The sequence below is a fragment of the Cervus canadensis genome, chromosome 7 (assembly GCF_019320065.1).
Source record: "Cervus canadensis isolate Bull #8, Minnesota chromosome 7, ASM1932006v1, whole genome shotgun sequence".
In the NCBI taxonomy this organism is placed as follows: Eukaryota; Metazoa; Chordata; class Mammalia; order Artiodactyla; family Cervidae; genus Cervus; species Cervus canadensis.
In genome coordinates, this window is record NC_057392.1 from 25,665,724 (window position 1) to 25,690,605 (window position 24,882).

The window sequence follows — 24,882 nt, forward strand, 5'->3', positions numbered from 1 at the left end:
ATTTTATAATGACGTTCTCATAATACCCTTATGTGTGCTTGTTCAAGGATTTCTGTAGTATAAATCCCTAGAATAAATTCCCTGAGTTATAGAAGATGTGCATTTAAATGTTAGCCAAATTTCTCTTCCAAATGGCTGTACTGTGTTATTTTACCAGTAGGGTATGTAATTACCAATAGTTGGACTTAAGCTGGTTTTCCATGTCACATTCTTTTTTCAGTAGCTCTTAAGCTTACTCCTGAGGGAATGTATCAATATAAATACTGTTTAGGATGGCACGTGCTTGCTCTTCCCTGTATAAGAACAGTAATATTTCATCTATGACCGAGTCTGTCAGCCTCTCCAGAAATAAGTCATAAAAGATTGATATGGGTTTTTTCACACACTGCACCCCAGGTGAATGAATGGCACAGTGAATTTGCTCTGTTCAGACATGGTATTCCCATAATACAGGACTTGTCATAGATGTATTTATAAGCATCCTTCTTCCTTTACAGTGCAATAAAGGAAAACAGGAACGCCTCTGAGATCGTTAAAACAGTGAATTTGCTGATCACGTCCCTGAGCTCAGACTTCCTCTGGGATTACATGACAAGGTGTTTCGAGGACTGTTTCAGGTAAACCTTCAGGTCAGGCTTTATAAACATGTGGGAAGAAATTGAGGCTGTCATGGTTTTCCACAACTGCTCATTGTGGTCAGGTTATACTCAACGGCTAACACTGGGATGATCTCTGCTGAGTACATGATTGGATTCACTTAAACTCATAATAGAATTAAGAACGTTGCCATTAAGACGGTTCACATGATGCTGATGCTTCCTTATTAAAGTCAAATTTGAGAAACAAACCCATGCATTTCCTGGTTGGCGTCAGTCTAATCCAGTTTCTTCCCACTGTGCCCTTAGAGGCCTGATCTATCCAACAAGCTTGGTTTTGGGGCCCAGGGACTAGAGAGAGAGTGTTTTTGAAATCATCAGTCATCTTAAATTCTTCCTGAAATCAGCGTATAACTGTTCAGATGAAAGCATTTATGTTCTGAGCTGCTGCAATCAGCTTTCCCGTCACTTTCAATTAATCTGGTGGATTGCACAGACTCCAAACTGTGGGACAGTGGCCAGCTTGGGACTGCAAGCTTTCCCTCAGGGCCCTTTCCCGGGAGATTTTCCCTGTAAAGGAGGACGGGTGTAATCTCTCAGACCCAGTTCTGTCCTGTGATTCATGCTATAGAACTGAACTCCTGTCACCCCTTTGGAACGGCTTAAGCCGTCACATTGTCTTCCGTACATGCAGCTGTAATCAAAGCGTAACTTACTAACGTTGGTCTCAGGCCATCCCCTGCACACACCCCCAGGAGAAGGAGGCACATCCATCGTGCAGGAGAGCCCGAGATCAGAGACGTGACGGATCCCGTGTGCCACAGCACGGCAGATCAGCAGCAGCCGAGACGAACCAGGCCTGCCTGACGTCCCAGCTGCTCCTGCCGTGTCCTCTGCCGCCTCTGGTGCCAGGCCCGGCAGGCGCTCCAAGCTGCGATGAATAAATTACTTGTAATTGAATCCACGGGTGACAGCAAGGCCATGTTATACTGAGACCGGAGTGTGTTTTGGTCAGCTTAGTTCCATTTCAGAGTTACAAGGAACACTTTCTTTAAAAAAGAAAATTAACTATGAAACATTTCAGGCGCAGGAAAAGATGGGAAATAATGTCAGACACACTTGAACCCATTGCTAAAATCGTGGACAGTATTTGACTTTTGGTTTTCACATTTTTTTTTAAAGGAATAAAACGTTACCACCCAGACAGAGCTAACCCCTTACCTTCCCAGCAGCTTCCCTCCTTTCATCCCAGCTTTAATCACTGTCCTGAAGTTCATGTCTGTCCCAGTGATGTCTGTGCTTTTATAACAAAGATAAAAAAAGTATCCAGTATAAAAACAAGTATCCAGAAATGATACAGTCTGTTTTGCCTCTTCAAGTTTTACATCAATGGTATCAAATTGTATATAACTTTTCACCCCTGTGTGTTTGGTTGGGAGGTGGGGGTCAAAGCCCTCTGGAGATTTATCTGTATGGTAACATATACACCTAGTCCATTCACCTTGGGTGCAGTCATCCAGCGTGTGAATAAATCAGTTTCAGTCTTTTAATCACTGCAGGTTGTACCCTGCTGACCGCACTGATCCCGTCTCTACATGCAGACGTGGGGGTCTGTTTAGAATAGGCACCTAGGAGCAGACTCTCCTGGACCTAGTGAATGCAGTTCTTCCATTTCTTACCCGGATAAACACTGACAAACCTAAGCGATCATGTACAGTGAAGAAAGTTAACTCAGGTCAAACTATACTGTGATAGCAAGATGAATCCAAAATTTGTTGTTTTGAGAACCAATATATTGACTTTTTAACTTAGGTGTCCAGTTGCCCACTTATTGAAAAGGAAGTGTCGAGTTTGAGAATAAGATAAGCAGCTGCCAATAGAGTTCCCCAGTGGAGTAGCAGTTCTCTGGGAGCTGAGGAATTCTAGGCTCATGGGGATGATGCAGGGTTGGGGCGGCTGGGGGCGCTATCTCTGGTTGCTCCCATAGCAAGTTGAACAGCTGTCCTGCGTTCTGTAGCCAGGCTCCTTCCCTGGGAACACGCCTTTGGTTTCGGGCTGGGGACCTGGAATTGTTGCTTGTTGACAGCTTGAGATCAGCTGGGTATGGAATCCCATGGGGGCATGGACCACCCTTGGCTGCTATGACAAAGTTCAAGTCAGAGTCAACCTGTTTCAGATATAATCGGATTCAAGACTTACTGACACTTCTCTGTGTTAGATCATTTTCAGCATCAAGGCTGAATTATTAGACCCACGGAAGCTGTCTTTCACTGTGGTTTAAATAGCACAAATAACTTTATTGGAAATCATAGGAATTGCTTGACAATATTACAAGAGAGTGGCTTTTCTTTCCTATGGCTCACGCAGACCCGCGAAGCGAAGCCCCAATGTTGGGAGAAGCATCGGCCCTCCCCCGACGGTCTCAGAGCTCTGCACCCTCCTCGTGTTCCTTCTGGACGTGATCCCCCTGGTAGGTCCTTTGCTCTCAGGAGATGGCTCTGTGCTGGCTGTCGTATACATTCTTATTTGTGGTGTTGGTCTTTTTCTAAAGCTCATCTTACCGAGGGACTTCTCTCATATAGCCCAGTCGGTAAAGAATCTCCCTGCAATGCAGGAGATCTGGGTTCGATCCCTGGGTCGGGAAGATCCTCTGGAGAAGGGAATGGCAACCCGCTCCAGTATTCTTGCCTGGAGAATCCCCACGGACAGAGGAGCCTGGCAGGCTATAGTCCCTGGGGCCGCAAAGAGTCAGACACAACTTAGTGACTAAACCACCACCCCCCCCCCCACCATCTTACCGAAGAAGTGGTTTTAAATAGACACATAGCACTTTTAATGTTTGTTTCGGCATGGAAGATGTAACTGAATGTGATCACATATCTTTTAGGCCCTTATGATATAAGGGGTTATAACGCTTTAGCCAGTGGTAAGTGGGCTGAGCTGAAGTTACAGAGAACAGATAAGGACCTGGGTGGCATCCTTGGACAGCAGTTATTTAGGAATGAGTATCATGATGTATAGATAGTTAGAATGAAAGTCTGACTCTTTGCGACCCCATGGACTGTAGCCTGCCAGGCTCCTCTGTGCATGGGATTCTCCAGGCAAGAATGCTGGAGTGGGTAGCCATTCCCTTCAGGGGATCTTCCCCACCCAGTGATCGAACCCAGGTCTCCCGCATTGCAGGTGGATTCTTCACCGTCTGAGCCACCAGGGAAGAATTGTTATTTCTTTTTTTAAAAAAAATTTTGGTCCCACTGCCCCAGCACATTGGTTCTCTGACCAGAGATCAAATCCTCACCCCCTGCATTTGGAAGCATGGAGTTTTAACCACTGGACCCCCAGGGAAGTCCCAGAAAGCAAACATATTTCTTTAAGTTGCATCCTTGGCTAATTTTCTCCAAGGAAACAGATTCCCTTAATAGAGACATGAATGTGGCGGTCATTTTCTACTAGACAGAGGGAAGCCACTTGAAAGGAGAGAATGTCCATGGATGTATTTAGATCAAGAAGAAATACTATTTTGTTTTCCAACTTGGAAACAAACGTGGAACAAACTTACGCTCAAAAAATGCTTGCGTTTTCACAAGGCGCCGCTTGCTGCTGCGACACACGAGTTAAACCCACGTCTGTTTCACAGGAACTTTACTCAGAGGTGCAAACCCAGTACCTCCCACAGGTGCTTGGCTGCCTGCTGCAGCCTCTGGCCGAGGAGATGGAGATGCTGAGCTTGCCCGAACTCACGCACGCCCTGAGGACCTGTTTCAAAGTGCTCAGCAAGGTCCAAATGCCGCCTTCCTACCTGGACACGGAGCCCACGAGTGGGAGCTTGGTACGTGCTGGGAGGAGCCGATGTGGTTTTTCCGGGCTGATGGGCCCTTGGGCCTCCCTGGATAGGAATAAAGACTAGAAGACGTATCGGTAATATCCAAAATGTGCTTCTAAGACCCTCGTACGCTTCATGAAAGCTTGTCGTGTTAAGTAACCCTGTTCATTTCACCCTCTGCCCTGCTGTCTTTTTGCTGAAGCCCACCACTAAGCTAATGGTTACACACAGCTCACCATCTCAACCTTTCTATATGTATGTTTGTATATGAGGAATTCTGCTTTTTTTTTTTTTTTTTTTAAGTACAAGTGAGATGGTCGTCCCTGGGGCTGCAGTAACAAAGTGCCACGCTGGGTGACAGAACAGCAGAAAGTTCCCGTCTCACAGCTCCGGAGGCTAAGGTGTCAGCAGGGTGGTTCCTTCTAGGCTGTGAGGGAGTGTCTGTTCCGTGCATCGCCCCTGTCTTCTGGTGTTCCTGCCGTTCCTTGACTTATAGACCCACCCCCCCCCCGCCCCAGTCTCAGCCTCCGCCTTCATCTATCTTCCCTGTGTGCATATGCGTGTGTCCAGATTTCACCTTTTTATAAGGACACCACCCATCATACTGGATTAGGACCCACCCTAATGACCTCACTGCCCTTGGTCATCTGCAAGGACCCTAATTCCAAATAAGATCACAGTCACAAATACTGGTGTCAGGACTTCAGCACTGTTTTTTTTCTTAAGGGAACATAATTCAACCCATAACAGACATTATTTCTCTGATTTGCTTTGGTTTTCATCCAAACACTCCTCGGAGAGCATCTGTATCTGTGTACAAACAGAGGTATCTTGTTGGTTTCACTGTTTCTTCAACCACTCCCCTATTGAGGTGTTTTTTTTTTTTTCCCCCCAGTTATTTCTAGTTTTTCACTGCTACAGTGCTACTGTCAACATCTTCATACAACCTGCTCTCAGGGCTGACAGTGTCTCTGAGGAATCAGTTCCTAGAAATGGGAATCAAGCCCATTTCTTAATGTGAAGAGATGCTGCCAAACTGTCCTCCAAAAAAACTATAACAATACGGTTCCACGAGCAGCTTGAGGCCCATGGTCTTTGAATTATTTTTTATTTTCTGCTTTGTTGAGGGATTTGAAAGTTCTGCCCTTGAGAGCCATTCGGTGCAGTGGCAGATAGGAACAGGCTAAAAAAGGAAAGCCTTCCTGAAAGGATGGTGGCTTCCCTGGTGGCTCAGAGGGTAAAGTGTCTGCCTGCAGTGCGGGAGACCTGGGTTCGATCCCTGGGTCGGGAAGATCCCCTGGAGAAGGAAATGGCAACCCACTCCAGTACTCTCTTGCCTGGAAAATCCCATGGACGGAGGAGCCTGGTAGGCTACAGTCCATGGGGTTGCAAAGAGTCGGAAACGACTGAGCGACTTCACTTTTTCCTTTTCCTGAAAGGAGAGCCATGTGTGTTGGTTAGTGCTGGGAGGCAGGTGGGCTGCCCGTGGGGCCTGAAGCTCATTTTGCAGAGTAGTTACCGGTTCTTCCTTCACTCTCAAAGCTAATTTTTTTCTTCCCCTAGCTGTTAACAGCTGTTGGAAAAACCCTAAAAAGGATGTAAACTGTAAAGTACAAGCATGTGTCATGTACAAATATAAATAACAATGTTTCCAAACATTTGCATAATACTGTATCATTCTTCCCCAGTGAGTGGGTCAGGTGATGATAAGTTTTCAGTTTAATGTAGTATTCCCTGAGTAACAGTATATAAGAGGTTGATTCACTGAAGTGTCATCCTTTTGAAAAAGCCACAGAATGTATGTACACATGTGTGTGTGTGTGTGAGTCATGTATGTGGTTAATATTTTGTTCTTGCTGTCTCTTATTCATTCCTTTATTGCCTGTATTTTATGCTCAACCCAGTTTCCTCATTCATATTCTTAAATGTCAGAAACTTTTTTTTTTTTTTTTTCATTTCATTTTGCTTTCTTAAAATTTGGCTATTTCACGTTGGAGTTTTGTGCTCAGTTGCTCAGTCATGTCTGACTCTTTGTGACCCCATGGACTGTTTGTGGCCCACCAGTCAGTTCCGTTGCTCAGTCGTGTCCAACTCTTTGCGACCCCATGAATTGCAGCACGCCAGTCCATCACCAACTCCCGGAGTTTACTCAAACTCATGTCCATTGAGTCGGTGATGCCATCCAGCCATGTCATCCTCTGTCGTCCCCTTCTCCTCCTGCCCCCAATCCCTCCCAGCATCAGGGTCTTTTCCAGTGAGTCAGCTCTTCACATGAGGTGGCCAAAGTACTGGAATTTCAGCTTCAGCGTCAGTCCTTCCAATGAACACCCAGGACTGATCTCCTTTAGGATGGACTGGTTGGATCTCCTTGCAGTCCAAGGGACTCTCAAGAGTCTTCTCCAACACCATAGTTCAAAAGCATCAATTCTTTTGCACTCAGCTTTCTTCACAGTCCAGCTCTCACATCCATACATGACCACTGGAAAAACCATAGCCTTGACCAGACGGACCTTTGTTGGCAAAGTAATGTCTCTGCTTTTTAATATGCTATCTAGGTTGGTCATAACTTTCCTTCCAAGGAGGAAGCGTCTTTTAATTTCATGGCTGCAGTCACCATCTGCAGTGATTTTGGAGCCCCCAAAAATAAAGTCTGACACTGCTTCCACTGTTTCCCCATCAATTTCCCATGAAGTGATGGGACCAGATGCTATGATCTTAGTTTTCTGAATGTTGAGCTTTAAGCCAACTTTTTCACTCTCCTCTTTCACTTTCATCAAGAGGCTTTTTGGTTCTTCACTTCTGCCATAAGGGTGGTGTCATCTGCATTTCTTCATGGCCGTGCTTCTGCGGGGTCTGTTGCAGCCAGCGCGTGTGGCCCCCCAGGCCCATGTAATTCTCCAGGCAATGCTACTACAGGCGGGTGCCGTTTTCTCCTCTGGGGTATCTTCCCCACCCAGGGATGGAACCTGCATCTCCTGCACTGGCAGGCCGATTCTTGACCCCTAGCGCCCCCTGGGAAGCTCGTATTGGAGGAGAGCCGATGAACAATGTCGTGATAGTTTCAGGTGCACAACAGAGTGACCCGGCTGTCCACACGCGTGCGTCCTTCCTCCCCGACTCCCCACCCGTCCCGGCTCCCACGTAACTCTGAACAGCGTTCCCTGTACCGTACAGTGGGTCCCTGCTAGCAGAAACTGTTTTTAAATAACCTTTTTGGATTCTGAAGGGTCTGAATAACTAGTATGAAGAGGGCTGTCTAATGATACACATGGAGATCCTCTTGGCGTGGAAAACTGTGGCCTCAGGGAGGATGCATTCATAGCTTGATTCCCTTGATGTTTGAACCCCTCGGTCTTACAAGATTCACGATACAGACTTCCTTTTTCCTTTTTTTGCAGAGTCCGGTCAGAGGTGAAAACACCGAAGTGATTGCCGACACAGATGCAGTGCCCCTGGGCGACGAAGACGCGCCATTTCCCCCACTGAAATCAGAGGACAGCGGCATCGGACTGAGCGCCTCGTCGCCCGAGCTCTCGGAGCACTTGCGGGTGCCCCGGGTTTCCCCGGACAAAGACGACGTCTGGAAGAAGGGCGGGAGCATGCAGAAGACATTCCTTTGCATCCAGGAGCTGATCGCCACCTTTGCCCACAAGAACATTTTCGGGGCGCAGCTGACGGCGTCCGGGGAAGAGGCCAAGTCGGCGGAGGAGCCTGCGGGCCGGCGGGATGAGAGTGGAAAGGGCTCGTGGGAGGCCCGGACCCTGGGCGGTGTGCCCCAGTTCAAGCAGATGCTCTCTGACCTCTTCACGGCCCGAGGGTCCCCCTTCAAGGCCAGGAGTGTGGAACTGCCCTCACCCCCGCCCCGCAGCCCCGGCCGCAAGAAGGACGAGGGGTGGGCCGTGGATGAGGTGATCCTTGACCTGGGGGGCTCCCGGGAGGGTGTCCGGGAGGCCTTCGCAGCCGCCTGCCACCTGCTGCTGGAGTGTGCCACCTTCCCCGTGTACCTGTCCGAGGAGGAGACGGAGCAGCTTTGTGAGGTCCTCTTCCAGCCTCCGGGTGAGGGGCGCCCCGGGAGTCTGCCGGCAGGGCTCGGGAAGCCTCGGGCCCCTGAGGGTTATAGAGGAGTTAAAATTTCACAGCGACCGAGAGGGCGCTGTCTGCCCACCCCCATTTTCCTTCCTTGTTTCGTAGTTACCGTGTACGGTTTGGGTTTGTCTTTACCAGACGGAAACCTAAAGAAGCTCCCTCTGTATCTTTACAGTTCCTTTCTTTTTTTTTTTGCCTGCACCCCATGGCATGTGGGATCTTCCCTGTAGGTAGCTCAGACGGTAAAGAATCTGCCTCCAATTCAGGAGACCTGGGTTTGATCCCTGAGTCGGGATGATCCTCTGGAGAAGGGATCATCCACCCCAGTAGTCTTGCCTGGAGAATCCCCATGGACAGAGGAGCCTGGCGGGTCACAGTCCATGGGGTCACAAAGAGTCGGACACGACTGAGTGACTAACACTACACTACGTGGCCCGTGACATCTTAGTTCCCCGACCAGGTATTGAACCCACGCCCCCTGCAATGGAAGCGCAGAGTCTTAACCTACCTGGACCACCAAGGAAACTCCTGGGTCTGTATTTATTAACATTCGGGTGCCCAGCACAGCCTGTTAGAAGGTCTGAGACATAAAAGGAGCCTCACCCTAGTCAGTACATAGACTCTTTCGTGAGACTTGTTCCTAAAGCTTTATGTGTTAATGTGCCAGGGCTCCCATAACAAAGTACCACCCACCGAGTGGCTTAAACCACAGAAATGTGTTGTCTCACGGCCTGGAGGCCAGAAGTCTGAGGTCAGCGTGTTGGCAGGGCCGCGCTCCCTCTAAAGGTGCTTCAGAAGGGTGTGTACCGGCCACTCCTCCAGCCTCTGGTGGTTCCCAGGCCTGTGGGAACCCAGCCCTCATCTTTCCATGACATTCTTCCCTTGTACGTGTCCGTATTCCGGTCTCCCTTCTCTAAGGTACCCATTCGGCTTCCCAGGTGGTGCTAGTGGTAAAGAACCCGCCTGCCAATGCAGGAGACATAGGAAACATGGGTTCGATTCCTGGGTCAGAAAGATCCCCTGGAGAAGAGCATGGCAACCCACTCCAGCCTTCTTGCCTGGAGAATCCCATGGGCAGAGGAGCCTGGTGGACTGCAGTCCGTAGAGTTGCAGAGTCGGACACGGCTGAAGCGACTTAGCACGCATGCACTCAGGGCACCCGTTATATTGGCTTAGAGGCACACCCACTCCTTCTCTACCAGGGCCTCTTTTAAGTCATTACATCTGCGACCAGTTTCCCAAGAGGGTCGTTCTGAGGTCCTAGGGGTTTATAAACTTCAACATAAGAATTTCTATGAGGACGCAGTTTAAACTGTTACCAGCAGCACGTTAAGCCCAGGCTGCCACAACAAAATACCATAGGTTGGGGGACGCTTAAACCACAGAAATGTGTTTTCTCACAGTTCTGGGTCTAGAAGTTCGAGATCAGGGAGCCAGCATGGTCAGTGTCTGGTGAGAACTCGTCCCTGTGTTACAGACTGCCACCTTCTCACCACATGTTCACATCCTGGGACGTGTGTGGGGGTGTGTAGGGGGTCTTTCTGGTGTCTTCTAATAAGGGCTCCAATCCCATCATATCGGCCACCCCTCAGGACCTCATCTAGACCCAGGCACCCCCTCCAAATACTGTTACTCTGGGGAGCTGGGGCATTCGCATGTGAATTTTGGGCACATGCAGTTGAGTCCATTGCAGGCAGTGAACACTTTAAAGAAAAAAGGATCAAGGGGAAGGTGTAAGAAAAGAAGAGTGATTAAGTTGGTAGGAGCTGAGGGTGAACATTTCCCCTCTCATCATCACCTTTATTAAACGTTCCATGCAATGTGTCTCTTGACTTCAGAGCTGCAGATGACAGTATACTTGGAAGAAATGCATTTAGAATTGATATCTTCAGTATATTTTTAGCCTCTTGTAAAGCTCATGCCATGTGCCCTATCACCAACAGAACTCTGAAAACACGTTTCGAGCTCTGCACCAACAAGTGTAACTTTTACTATATGTAAATTTTACAAGTATTTTCATTCAAATTTTACTGTGTTTACATTTTGTGTCTGTGTGTGGCTGTACTGGGTCTTTGTTGTGGTGTATGGACCCTTCATTGCTGCACAAGGGCTTTCTCTAGTTGCGGTGAGCAGGGGCTACCCTCTAGATGTGGCGTGCCGGCTCCTCGTTGCAGTGGCGTCTCTTGTTGCAGAGCACAGACTCTAGGGTGCGAAGGCTTCGGTCATTGTAGGGTATAGGTTTAGTTGCCTCAAGGCGTGTGGGATCTTCCCAGACCAGGGATCCAACCCGTGTCCCCTGCACTGGCAGGCAGATTCTCAACCACTGGACCACAGGGAAAGTCCCATCATTGACAAAATTTTTAAACAAGAGAAGCATGTTTTAAATCATCTCAAAGCCCCAAGAGTGACATTTGCAGAACTTGAACAGTCTGTTAGCTCATGACTTTGGTCTCATCGGCCCCCTGGCCCTGAATGGGGACAGTGGAGTGTGTCACCACCGGGAGGTTATCACACTGCTATGCAGGTGGCCTCCCGGATCGGAAGGTCTTAGAGGCTGCAGGCTGGTGAGCCAGTCTTGAGAGGTTTTTGTGTGTCTCCATCCTCTTTGGTTGTCATCCTTTCAGGAGCGGGCGATTCTGGTTTTCCACCTTGGCTGAAGTCCCTGATGACCATCAGCTGTTGTGTGACTGATTGCTACCTCCAGAACGTGGCCATCTCCACCCTCCTCGAAGTGATCAACCACTCCCAGTCCCTTGCCCTCGTCATCGAAGACAAGATGAAACGCTATAAAAGCTCCGGACACAACCCATTTTTCGGCAAGCTGCAGATGGTGACAGTTCCTCCCATAGCTCCAGGAATACTGAAAGTCATTGCAGAGAAAACAGACTTCTATCAGGTATTTCCCACCAGGAAGAGGAAGGCTGGGACCCTGAGACCTTCTTCATAGACTCTTTCTTTGAAGCTGTCCCTGAAGTTTTGGGGGTGGGGTGGGTGGATGTGTGTGTGTGTGCGTGTATGCGTTCAGTTGCTCAGTCATGTCTGACTCTTTGTGACTCCATGGACTGTAGCCCACCAGGCTCCTCTGTCCATGGAGTTGTCCAGGCAAGAAGCCTGGAATGGGTTTCCATTTCCTTCTCCAGGGGATCTTCCCAACCCAGGGATTGAACCTGTTATGTTTTACATCTCCAGCATTGACAGGCGGATTCTTTACCACTGCGCCACCTGGGAAGGCCTAAGGTTTTGGTGGTGATGACAAAATATGGTGCCTTGGGTAGCAGCCAGAGCAGGTGGCTGGAGACCTGGGCCTGCTTTGTCTGTCTCTAACCCCAGCTCCTCGGAGAAGGCAATGGCACCCCACTCCAGTACTCTTGCCTGGAAAATCCCATGGGCGGAGGAGCCTGGTAGGCTGCAGTCCATGAGGTCGCTAAGAGTCGGACACAACTGAGCGACTTCACTTTCACTTTTCACTTTCATGCACTGGAGAAGGAAATGGCAACCCACTCCAGTGTTCTTGCCTGGAGAATCCCAGGGACGGGGGAGCCTGGTGGGCTGCCGTCTATGGGGTCACACAGAGTCGGACACAATTGAAGAGACTTAGCAGCAACCCCAGCTCCTGGCAGTTTCTGGCCCCGCAGCAAGTGTTCAGTAATATTTGTGTTCAGTTTTAGGCTGACTTACTCCATAAGTAAGAATTGCTAACTTATCTAAATACACAGAAAAAGAAACTCTGTCCCACTTTGTGAGATTTGAGGCTTTGAGGTTATTTAGCCTCAAAGAAAACTTCAGTTGTTCAGTCATGTCCGACTCTTTGTGATCCCATGGACTGCAGCACACCCGGCCTCCCTGTTCATCGCCATCTCCCAGAGTTTACTCAAACTCATGTCCATTGAATCAGTGATGCCATCCAACCATCTCATCCTCTGTCATCCCTTTCTCCTCCTGCCTTCAATCTTTCCCAGCACCAGGGTCTTTTCCAATGAGTCAGTTCTTCGCATCAGGTGGCCAAAGTATTGGAGTTTCAGCTTCAACATCAGTTCTTCCAATGAACATTCAGGACTGATTTCCTTTAGGATGGACTGGTTGGATCTCCTTGCAGCCCAAGGGACTCTCAAGAGTCTTCTCCAACACCACAGTTCAAAAGCATCAATTCTTCAGCACTCATCTTTCTTTATAGTCCAACTCTCACGTCCATACATGACTCCTGGAAAAACCATAGCTTTGACTAGATGGACGTTTGTTGGCAAAGTAATGTCTCTGCTAAGAGCTTGCTCTAATTCATCTCCATTAAGTCGGTGATGCCCTCCAACCATCTCTTCCTCTTAGGAAAGCTTAGTACTTGTCAAATGTGAGAAAGATTATTGCTGAAGATGGTGAGCAGCTGTTGTCCATCTTCCTTGGGGACCGAGTAAGAAAATAAGGTATTATAGGGCTCAATCAACTGCAAGAAGCTGAAAGCTATTCCAGCTAGCTCATGAAAAAAAAAAAACAAAACTGAGGTTATAAAGATGGAGCCCGTCCAAGGCCAGGGTTGGGAGTGGAATGCCGCTGGCTCTCACAGGCTTCACCTGGGGAGCTGTCAGAGCCCAAGGCTGCTTCCTCTCCACATCTCCCTGCCAGCCAGGACCTAACCTGCTTGTCACTTGACCTTCAGTCAGCCTCAGGACCCTCAAGCCTGGTTGTCAGAGCTAATGACACTGGCATCTCTTTTTCACAGTTCTGAGCTAGCCTGTCAAGGCTCTTAAATAGGCAGTCAGCAGGGCACGCCTGGGTCAGGCGGCTTCTGCTGTCCAGTCCACCACAACAGTGACCCAGGCCAGGGCAGAGTGGTCACGTGGTGTAGACAGGGACAGGGTCATTCACCAGGGCCTCTAGGGGGAACACGTTTCCCCTGAGGGGAGGACGGGCGCCAAATGCCCTGCAAACTTGGAGACCCTGAGGAAGAGAGATTCTCGATGCTTTATGTGAGGTGCGGGAAGTAAACTCTCCTTTGAGGACTTGACAGCCCATCCTTTGAACGGCTATTGAAGTGGGCTGGCTTTTTACCTATTGGGTTGAACCCTCCTCAAGCAAGTCATGTAGCTGAAGCCATCTCCAGCTTGGTTCTGCCCTCCCCCCCCCTTTTTTTTTAATTTATCTGGCTGTGCCAGGTCTTAGTTGCCGCATATAGGATCTACTTTCCTAACCAGGGATCAAACCTGGGGCCCCCCTGCTTTGGGAGTGTGGAGGCTTAGCCACTGGAGCACCAGGGAAGTTCCTTTTTTTGTTGTTGTTAACAGTATTATTTAGATATAACTCACCCATTTCAAGTACACAATTCAGTAGTTTTTACTATATTCATAGAAATATGTCATTTTCCTTGTTTTCTATATGTGATTTCTTTTTTTTTCCCACCTGTTTCCCCCTTTTTATTTTCTTTTTCATTAAGTGCTCTTTTCCAGTGTAATGTTTTAATCCCCTTAATGATTTTTTTTCAATGTATTTTTAGAGTTTTTTATTTATTTATTTATTTATTGAAGGTCAAGTTTAAATTTAATGACTTTGGTATTAACTACACACATACTAGTAAGTGCTAAGACTTAAAATCTTCTGGTTCAGTTGTGACTCCAGACAGGATCCAGAGAAGAGTTCTAAAAATCTCTTCTCTGGGTTTTATGGAGACTTTCTTTACCCTCCTGTGTTAGCCTCTTATGGCACTGTGTCAGCCTTAAAAGGGCACCGGAAAGAGTTGTAGAAACATGCCTGGCAGGCTGCAGTCCATGGGGTTGCAAAGAGTCAGACATGACTGACTGACTAACCCTTTTTCACCTCTTGAATAGCTCTGTTCCTCTTCCCTTTCTTGTGCTGTTGTTATTATGCATAGTACATCTAGGTATGTTATAAACTGAACAAGATGTGGTTGTATAATCTTATGATATTTTAAGAACTTGGTAAAGGAAAGGAAAACAAGTATATATTCGTAGAGTTTGGTTGTTCAGTTGCTTAGTTGTGTCCGACTCTTTGTGATCGCATGGATTGCAGCATGCCAGGCTTCCCTGTCCTTCACAATCTCCTGGAATTTGCTCAAACTTGTGTCCACTGAATTGATGATGCCATTCAACCATCTCATCCTCTGTCATCCCCTTCTCCTCCTGCCTTCAGTCTTTCCTAGCATCAGGGTCTTTTCCAGTGAGTCGGTGCTTCGGATCAGGTGGCCAAAGTAGTGGAGCTTCAGCTTCAGCATCAGTCCTTCCAATGAATATTCAGGACTGATCTCCTTTAGGATGGAGTGGTTGGATCTCCTTGCAGTCCAAGGGACTCTCAAGAGTCTTCTCCAACACCACAGTTGAAAGGCATCAATTCTTCAGTGCTCAGCTTTCTATATTTATAGTCCAACTCTCACATCCATACATGACTACTGGAAAAACCATAATTCTGAGTAGACAGACCTTTGTCTCTGCTTTCTAGTATGCTTTTCTTCCAAGGAGCAAACATCTTTTAATTTCATGGCTGCAGTCACCATCTGCAATGATTTTGAAGCCCGAGAAAATAAAGTCTGTCACTGTTTGCATTGTTTCCCCATCTGTTTGCCATGAAGTGATGGGACCGGATGCCATGATCTTCGTTTTTTGAATGTTGAATTTTAAGCCATCTTTTTCACTCTTTTTCACCTTCATCAGGAGGCTCTTTAATTCCTCTTCTCTTTCTGCCATAAGGGTGGTATCATCTGCATATCTGAGGTTATTGATATTTCTCCCAGAAATCTTCATTCCATCTTAAGGTTCATCCAGCCTGCCATTTTATATGATGTGCTCTGCATATAGGGCTTCTCAGGTGGCTAAGATGGTAAAGAATCTGCCTGAAATGCAGGAGACCCAGGTTTAATCCCTTGGTTGGGAAGATCCCCTGGAGGAAGGCATGACAGCGCACTCCAGTATTCTTGCCTAGAGAATTTTGTGGACAGAGGAGCCTGGCAGGCTACAGTCCATGGGATTGCAGAGAGTCAGACATGACCTAGCAACTGACACTTTCACACTCTGCATGTAAGTTAAATAAGCAAGTTGACAATATATAGCCTTGAGATAGTCCTTTCCAGATTTTGAACGAGTCTGTTGTTGCGTGTCCCCCATCTGGCTCTCTTCACTTGTGGGTTCAAGTTTACATCTGGTACTGTTTCTTTACTCCAGTCCACCTTCGCTTGTACTGTTGTAAAATACATTCCCAGAAGTGATGGGACCGGCAGTGCAATGTGCACCTATTGTTTTATGCAACTGGTTTTTAAAATTATTTGTAAGAAGAGAAGAGAAGGAATATGCATTCATGCTGTCTCTTTGTAATTACATAATTACTTTTTCTGATGCTCTTTGCTTTTTGTATGGATTCAGATAACTGTCTGGGGTCAATTATTTTCACCCCGAAGAACTTTTACATTAGTCTTGTAAAGTAGGGCTGCTAGATTTTCTTTATCTGGAAATGTCTTTATTTTTCTTTCTTTTATATAAGATAGATTTATGGGATATAAGATGTTGGTTTTTTTTTTTTTTTTGTCTTTCAACACATTGAATATAAGAATAAGCCCATTTTAATCTTTTCCACATACACTTGATTATAAAATATTTAAAGCAGCACTTGTTTAATAATCCATAACAAATGCTCAGCTAAATGTTTGAGTGAACCTGCATTTGAATTAATTGTTTGAATATGTCATCCACCAGTCTTCTGACTTCCCTTGTTTCTGATGAAAAGTTGGCTGTTACCTTATGGGGGTTTGCTTGTAAATTATCAAATCAATTTTCTCTTGTTACTTTCAAGATTTTCTCTGTCCTTTATCATTCCACTAGGATGTCTCTGGGTGTGGATCTCTTTGTATTTATCCTTCTTGGAATACATTGAGCTTCTTGGATATGTAGATTGAGATTTTTCATCAAATTTGGCAAGTTTTCAGCTCTCATTTCTTTAAATATTTTTCCTGCTCATTTCTTTTTCCTGGCCCCGCACTCCACTTACGTGTATGCTGGTGCCCTTAATGGTGTTCTGCACGTTTCTCTAAGGCTTTATTCATTTTTCTTTTTTTTTTCCCTATATACTTCAGATTTCATGATTTTTATCAGTCTTTTTCATTGACTCTTCTGCTAGTTCAAGTAAATTGTTGAGCCCCCTCTAGTGAATTTTTCATTTGTTATTGTACTTTCAACTCCAGAGTTTCCTTTTTGTAATAATTTCTGACTTATTGTTATCATCTATCTGATGAGGCATTGTCATATTTTTTTTTCTTCTTTGAACATGGTTTCCTTTAGTTATTCAAACACATTTATAATGGCTCCTTTGAAGTCTTTGTTAAATCTGGTTCCTCTCTTGGCTTGTACTGTCTGCTTCTCTAATCCCTGCGCGTGGGTCATATTTTCTTGTATCTTTGCCCTGTCTTGTAACCTTTATTGAAGGCTTTGTATTCTGGCACCTCCTTCCAACTCCACCAGTGACTTGTTGTTGTCTCTCTTGTTTGTTTAGTGACTTGACTGTTTAGTTTGTTTCCCCTGCAGGGTGAGGCATTTGCTGCTGCTCCTTGGAGGCTGCCACCTTAGGAATGCGCAGCCACTCTTGAGATGATGGTGATTTTAGCAAGATTTTCATTGACTTTCCCTGATTTCTGTTAAACTCTGTGGGTATCACACCCAGATATTAGGCTCCACTAATCACTGGATGATGGCTCTATTATTTTTAGCAATGCCCCAGGGCACAAATTACTCCACAGCCTGATCCAGTTTATACTCTTGACTGAGGTAGGTTTTTTCTTTTAATGTTTGTTTATTTGTGTGTGTGTATCTATTATCTTTTGGGCTGTGTTGGGTCTTAGTTGTGGCATGCAGGATCTCTGTTGTGATGTGTGGGCTTCTGTTTGCAGTGTGCAGGCTGACTTGCCCTGTGGCATGTGGGATCTTACTTCCCTACCCAGGGGTGAACCCACACCCCCTGCATTGGAAGGCAGATTCTTAACCCCTGGGCCCTCAGAGAGGTCCCTGTCTCAAGTAGTTTTTTGAGGCCAGTCTTAGAGATTTGTTTTGACATAGGAGGATTTTTCCTAGCTCTCTGTGTCCCCTGTTAGCTCAGTTGGTAAAGCATCTGTCTGCAATGCAGGAGACCTGGTTCAATTCCTGGGTTGGGAAAACCCACTGGGGAAGTGATAGGATACCCCCTCCAGTGTTCTTGGGCTTCCCTTGGGGCTCAGCTGGTAAAGAATCCGCCTGCAATGTGGGAGACCTGGGTTCAATCCCTGGGTTGGGAAGATCCCTTGGAGAAGGGAAAGGCTACCCACTCCAGTATTCTGGCCTGGAGAATTCCATGAACTGTATAGTCCATGCAGTTGCAAAGAATCAGACAGGACTGAGCGACTTTAATAAGATATTAAGATAAGATGTGTCCCTTTTTATTTCTGGTAAATGAGCTGGCTTGTGGTGTAGCTTGTTGCTATCATGGAGCTCACAGCCTCCTCTTAATTACTCACCATTAAAATCTCTTGTTATTTCTGAGAGCACTCCCAGGCTTGACCTTATCCTACACTCTGTCCCCTTACAGAGAGCTGTGCAGCTCTGTTTTGTGACCTGCCTGTCCCCCTGGGCAAAATCTCTGAATCTGTTGTGCAGGAAGAGCTGTAACTGGGTCAGTTGTCTGCTTCTCTTGGTGTGATTTCCTGGCGGGGTGCTGGGCGGGGTGGTAGCCTCTGGTCATCTGGGTGTGCGTCTTTTTCTCTCCTCATGAATGATCCAGACCCTCGTGTTCTTAGCCTGCTATGCTTGGATAGAGCCTCCACCCAAGAGCCAGGGCAGAGGAGTAAAATACTGGAGGCCTGTTCCTCCCAGGGAGATGCAGAAGCCTTATTAGCTGGGGAGCTGGGAGCGGGGAGGCCCATCTTCCCGGCCACCCGCTATCAAGTCAAGCTGGATGGAGAGGTGGGAGGGTTGTAGTTGAAGTGCCATAGACTTGTTGCTTCTTGTGCTGGAATTTTTGTAGATTCTCTTGAGTTTTTCCTCATTTCTTGAATGCCCTTAGGATAATGTCCAGCAACTCTAAATGGCTGGCTGTTTTCTTTTTCTATAATTTTCACTGGGAGAGGGTCCATGGTTTGTTCAGTCTAGCCCCACTTACGATGTTGGGTCCTGGCAGATCCTGGATTTAGTCGTTCTTCAGCTTTTGCCCCTCGTTCTCCCGCTTTTGCCCCTCGTTCTCCCTGTCTTCCTTCCTACCAAAGTTGAGTAACAGTATAGATCTTGACTCTGTAAAACTTGGAACCACAGCAACTGGGCAGATCTTTTTTCCTGGTCCTGCATACATCACAGAGTTTGGCATAGCTCCATCATAGGCACAGAGAGGAAAAAAGAAGAAAAAATTTCATCCATGAATTCTTGGAAGGCTATTAATAGAAAAAAATGATAGCACTCAGTACTTTGCTCTTGTTTGGGTATGCTTTTATGAGTTCTTTCTGAAGCCTTGATTTTTATTTTGATTCAGATTTAGTACGTACCTGAGCATGTACTACTTGCCAAGCACTGGAGCATACGTTATATATTAATGTTACCAGGTTCTCAAGAACGAGGCAGGGCTGAAGCCTACCCACATTGAGATGCTGGAACTAGAGATGGTAAAGTAACCTATACAGACAGCCAGGGTGCGCCCTAGGTTCTCAGACTCCAGGCCTCGGGCTGGTTCCAGATCCTCTAGCCTTTTTCTTGTTCCCATGGAACAGCTTACATACCAACGTTCATTCTGCCTACAGTGCCAACAAGAGTAAGGTCAGATGTCCCAAGAGTGCCCTGCCCTTGCAAAGTAGTAATGGCAGATTGCCAGCCACTAAGAAAATGTCCAGGGCATAGGGACTGAGAAGGCAAAGATGATGAATGGGCAGGCGTGTTTTTTGTGATCAAGTCTCAAAAACCCTCCAAAAAAACTTTAAACCTTCCAGATGGAGCATCTTACACATAAATTTGCCCTAGGGACTGAAGGCAAAGGGACTGCTTTATTTTATCTGGAAATGACTTCAGTTCAGTTAAGTCATTCAGTCGTGTCCGACTCTTTGCGACCCCATGGACTGTAGCACACCAGGCCTCCCTGCCCATCACCAACTCCCAGAGTCCACCCAAACCCATGTCCATTGAGTCGGTGATGCCATCCAACCATCTTAGCTATTCAATAAACTTTCATCACTTAGTTTAGCACAAACCCTAGACATATAAGTTACTCCTATCTGGAGAGACTGTTTTAGACATTCCTGAAGCATAATTATTCTTAATAAAGTTTATCTAAAGGCTCATATCTCATTTACATTTTTCAGAAGTTTCTTCACTCGTGGTTCTTTCCTTGCTGACAAACTTGTAAAAGGTATAACAATATTTAGTTTATATTAAACCTTCAGTTCAGTTCAGTCGCTCAGTCGTGTCCGACTCTTTGTGACCCCATGGACTGCAGCACCCCAGGCCTCCCTGCCCATCACCAACTCCCGGAGCTTACTCAAACTCATGTCCATAGAGTCAGTGATGCCATCCAACAATTTCATCCTCTGTCGTCCCCTTCTCCTCCCACCTTCAATCTTTCTCAGCATCAGGGTCTTTTCCAAGCAGTCAGTCCTTTGCATCACATGGCCAAAGTATTGGAGTTTCAGCTTTAGCATCAGTCCTTCCTAGAAGGTCAATGTATAAGATTCCGGCGAAGGAGGAGTTTAGTGCAATGAAGTGCTTACTTTATAAGAGATTTTCTGCTAGTCAGGAGGAGCTGATGTAACCATGAAGGGATTTAGTGCTTTTCTAGATATGAAAGTGAAAGTCACGTCCAATTCTTTGCGACCTCATGTACTATAGAGTCCATGGAATTCTCTAGGCTAGAATACTGGAGTAGGTAGCCTTTCCCTTTTCCAGGGGATCTTCCCAACCCAGGGATTGAACCCAGGTCTCCCACATTGCAGGCGGATTCTTTACCAGCTGAGCCCCAAGGGAAGCCCAAGAATACTGGAGTGGGTAGCCTATCTCTTCTCCAGCGGATCTTCCCAAACCAGGAATCAAACCGGGGTCTCCTGCATTGCAAGTGGATTCTTTACCAGCAGAGCTATCAGGGAAAGCCCTTTCTAGATGTGAAGAGATGCAAAGGTGGGGATCCTGAAGTCAGTTCTTGAAAATATCTAACTATCTAAAGACCTGTCCCACCAGATTCCCTGGAGCACAGAGTTCCCCCCTCCACCCTGAACTCCTGAAGGTCAGCAGCTGCAGTAGCACAGGGCTCAGTCTCCGGAGAGGCAGATGGCAAATGCCCTTGTTGTTCTGTCGCAGGCAATGCTCTTGGCAAGTGTCAATTTGTAGTTGACAGAAGTTTTTTGTACGAAGTTTACGTGTAACTTGATAACTGGAAATCACATTTCCTTAAGTAAAAAATAAATAATGGTTAGGGGCTTAGGCCAATCAGTGATTAATTTGATCTGTGCAAAGAAGAGTTTTATCAAACAGAAATGTGTTAGTCGCTCAGTTGTGTCCGACTCTTTGCGACCCCATGCACTGTAGCCCTCCAGGCTCCTCTGTCCATGGGATGGCAGAGTCTCACCTCTGTTATCTGAAACTGATGACAGTCTCACCTCTGTCCAGGTGAGAACACTGGCATGGGTAACCATTTCCTTCTCCAGGGCATCTTCCCAACCCAGAGATGGAACCCATGTCTCCTGCACTGTAGGTGATTTCCTTACCGTCTGAGCCACCAGGGAAGCTCAGAAATAAATGAGTCAAAAGAAGTTCTTTGATCTACAAGGTCTCTAAAACATTATAATCTGTCAGACATCATCTTTTTCCATGACCCCCCAAGGACTTGATCCTGGGATACAGTTTGGGCCCTGAAGATGAGCCAGGCCTCTACTACAGCATTGAGCATAGAAATGGGAACAAGCAAATTTGTGGGATTAAAGCTGAACACCAAATTGAGCCAACCACCAGTGGTAGGGTACTAGGGTGTCTACCCCAGGACAGCGACCACCACAGATCGCCCCCAAACTTCCTAGAGGGTGCGACCCTGGCACCCCAGCGCCAGCGCATAGGGAGCTTTGGCGTGTGCTAGTTGAGGGGATATCTCCATCATCGACAGGTGCTTGCTGCCAGGTGATTCCCCTCTGAACGTGGAGATCTGGGCTAGACCTGCAGTGTCCCAGGTGGCCGATCCCCACATTTCACCTGTGCCATTACCCTCGCCTGATGGCTCCTGAGGGGCCTGTGATGTGGTTCATTTCGCCTGGCGGTGGTGGTTCTTTGTGTATTAAGGATGCTCACATAGCAAAAGTAGGCAGGAACCGGCAGCTGGGGGCCGGACCAGCCTGCCAAAGGAGGAAAGGGGCAGGACTTGCCGGTGTTGACGCTGTCTCCGCTCCGTCCAGAGGGTGGCTCGTGTGCTTTGGAATCAGCTGAACAAGGAGACCCGGGAGCATCACGTCACGTGCGTGGAGTTGTTCTACCGGCTGCACTGCTTGGCCCCCACGGCCAACGTCTGCGAGGACATCATCTGCCACGCCCTCCTGAACCCCGACAAGGTGACTCCCTGCAGCCGATGATCCCCGTCTGACCCCAGTCCTGACACCCCGCCCCCCGCCCAGGTGTCACATGGCGGCATGTGTTAGTCATTCAGTCGTGTCCAACTCTTTGCGACCCTACAGACTGTAGCCAGCCAGGCTCCTCTGGCCATGAGGATTTCCCGGGCAAGAATACTGGAGTGGGTTGCCATGCCCTCCTGCAGGGGATCTTCCCGACTCAGGGATCGAACCTGGGTCTCCCGCATTGCAGGCGGATTCTTTACCATCTGAGCTATCAAGGAGGCCCTCAGGCAGACTCACCTGTATCCGACAGGAGTCATTCTGGGGCGCAGTGGACATCCTGTTTAACGGACAGGCGTGTTGCCTCAGCAGCATTTTAATAGATCAGTAATTTCAGGACCGGAAGGCCTACAGAAGCGTGAGCCACCCCGTGTGTCGTATTAAAGCTTACCAGGGACATCCGCCCAGGCTCCCGTGATGCTTGCAGGGCCCCCAGAGCTCTGGGTGAAGCAGGCAGCTGCAGAGACCATGTCACCCCCGGAGCCCTGGCTCTGCACTGCCATCAGGTCCTGTCCTCTAAGCCGGGGGTCCCCAGTCTCTGGGCTGCAGATGGGAACCTCCTGTGACATCAGCGGTGGTATTAAATGAGAAATGAAGGGCACAATAACTGTCAATGAGCATGGAATCATTCCGAAACCATCCCCCAACCCCAGTTCATGGAATAAAGTTGTCTTCCGTGAAACTGGTGCCAAAGAGGCTGGGGACGGCACTGCCAGGGGCCACGAGGAGGCCACGCCCTGTATTCTTCTCCAGTCGCAGGCCTGGCCGTGGCCCTGGACTCCAGTGGTCATGGAGTCTGGAGCACGGACTGCCCCGAGAGCGCGTCCGCAGCAAGGAGGGTGAGGAGCAGGGTCCTCCTCCTCCCTGCCCTGTCGGACACCAGGCCCCTTAACTGGGGCACGTCTGCCCTGCCTGCCGTCTTTCTGCTGAGTTCTCGTCTGTCATTTAAATGGGGCTCGCTGCCCCGAGAACACGTTCTGTTAAGACAGAAACCAGGCGCCTCACTCCCGTTTTCTCTCCTGTTCAAGGGAACCAGGTTGGAAGCTCTCTTTCGATTTTCTGTCATCTGGCACCTGACCAGAGAGATCCAGGGCAGCAGAGTGACGTCTCACAATCGCTCCTTTGACAGGTGATGGGGGCTTCTTTTTTTTTTTTTAATAACCCTTAAAGGAAAAGGACACTTTGGGGAGGTGCTGGGTCAGCGTGCCAGGCTGGGCTCGGGGAGATGCATGACGTGGAAACCAAGCCCCCCAGCCCCGGTGTTCTTGATGCGGAGCAAGGATTCCTGGGATCCCCTCAGTGAATTCAGGCCAGACAGGTGTGAATAACTGGTAGGGGGTTTCTTACCTTGATTATGGAAGGAGGAAGCCCTGCGTGCCTCAGAGTTGCCTGAGGAGCAGGCAGAACAAGCCCCCCAAGGGGGCTTGGTAGGAAGATGAGGAGGGGTAAATCTTGGCCAGGCTTCCCCGGTGGCTCAGTGGTAAAGAATCCACCTGCCAGTCAGTGCAGGAGATGCAGGTTCGATCCCTGGGTTGGGAAGATCCCCTGAAGAAGGACAAGGCAACCCACTCCAGTATTCTTGCCTGGGAAATCCCATAGACAGAGGGGCCTGGCGGGCTACCATCCATGGGGTTGCAAAGAGTCGGACACAACGGAGCGCTCACGCACGCACATGGATCTTAACTGGGGTGGCGGCCACACTGAGTGTGTGCAGCTGCGATGTCCTCAATCCCATGCCCAGAACCATGCATTTTATTACAGGCATGCTCTGTTCTACACTGGTGTTTAAAAATCCCTTACCTTGTCTCTTGTAAGCTTCCCTGATGGCTCAGACGGTAAAGCGTCTGCCTGCAAGGCGGGAGACTTGGATTCGATCCCTGGGTAGGGAAGATCCCCTGGAGAAGGAAAAGGCAACCCACTCCAGTATTCTTGCCTGGAAAATCCCATGGACGGAGGAGCCTGGTGGGCTACAGTCCGTGGGGTCACAAGGAGTCGGACACAACTGAGCAACTTCACTTTCGCTTTTACCGTGTTCCTGGAGCCCAAATGTGGGGTCAGACACGCAGCCTTGGAGAGATGCCAGCTGGTCCTAATGCATCCCACCCCACTCCCCCATTTGTGAGGAGACCTGGGCATCAGGATTTTTAAAAGCTCCCCTGACTTAGCAACTCAACAACAAAACAGCAACAGTGACCCTAGCTGGAAGCAGGGTTGACCTTGTGGTCCTCGTCTGCCTGGGCCCACAAGTCCAGCCCCCCGGGTGGAGCTCTCCAAGGGTGTCCTGAGCGCCCTGACAGTGCGCATCTGCAATCCCCCCCGACCCACGTCAGGTCCCTGTTCGTGGTGCTGGACAGCCTGGGCAGCTCGGACGGGGCCATCGGGGCCGCCGCCCAGGGCTGGCTGGTGCGGGCGCTCTCCCTGGGCGACGCGGCCCGCATCCTGGAGCCCGTGCTCCTGCTCCTGCTGCAGCCCAAGACCCAGCGGACCGCCATCCACTGCCTCACGCGGGAGAACTCGGCGGGTGAGTACACCGCGCGGGGGCCAGGTCGGCCCTGCGTCCCGGGGACCCTGGGCCCAGGGGGAGGGAAGGGGCAGCCAGGACCTCCCTGCCGCCCTGGGGCCGCAGTCAAGGCACTCAGACTGACAGGGTGGTTTCACCAGGTTCTAAAGCTGGGGGAGGTACTTTGTGGGGCCTCCTAAAATTTCCGGATCAGATGAACCAGCACTTTGAAATGCTAAGTAGTAGGTTTGTTGTTTTCACTGAAAAATATATGATTTCTTTTTTTATA

General features: G+C 48.3%; 1 protein-coding gene and 1 non-coding gene across 7 annotated transcripts in view; one reads left to right on the forward strand and one right to left on the reverse strand.

The window, feature by feature from the left end:
- DOP1B (DOP1 leucine zipper like protein B) overlaps positions 1-24,882 on the forward strand; it is a 132,699-nt gene that overhangs the window by 57,515 nt on the left and 50,302 nt on the right. For 5 of the 6 annotated variants that reach the window (XR_006270533.1, XM_043474687.1, XM_043474688.1 and 2 more), the window contains 8 exons: positions 498-617; positions 2,964-3,066; positions 4,234-4,425; positions 7,818-8,475; positions 11,130-11,401; positions 21,881-22,033; positions 23,122-23,222; positions 24,424-24,614. Coding sequence is in view for 5 of the 6 variants with exons in the window: in XM_043474687.1 (XP_043330622.1) it covers positions 498-617; positions 2,964-3,066; positions 4,234-4,425; positions 7,818-8,475; positions 11,130-11,401; positions 21,881-22,033; positions 23,122-23,222; positions 24,424-24,614 (1,790 nt within the window). In the remaining variant the exon portion in view is untranslated. The remainder of the gene's footprint in view (positions 1-497; positions 618-2,963; positions 3,067-4,233; positions 4,426-7,817; positions 8,476-11,129; positions 11,402-21,880; positions 22,034-23,121; positions 23,223-24,423; positions 24,615-24,882) is intronic. The other variant, XM_043474690.1, reaches the window with a different exon arrangement.
- On the reverse strand, positions 14,099-14,221 carry LOC122445683. The gene has a single exon (XR_006270638.1). It is a non-coding gene; the product is annotated as a small nucleolar RNA SNORA26 (small nucleolar RNA).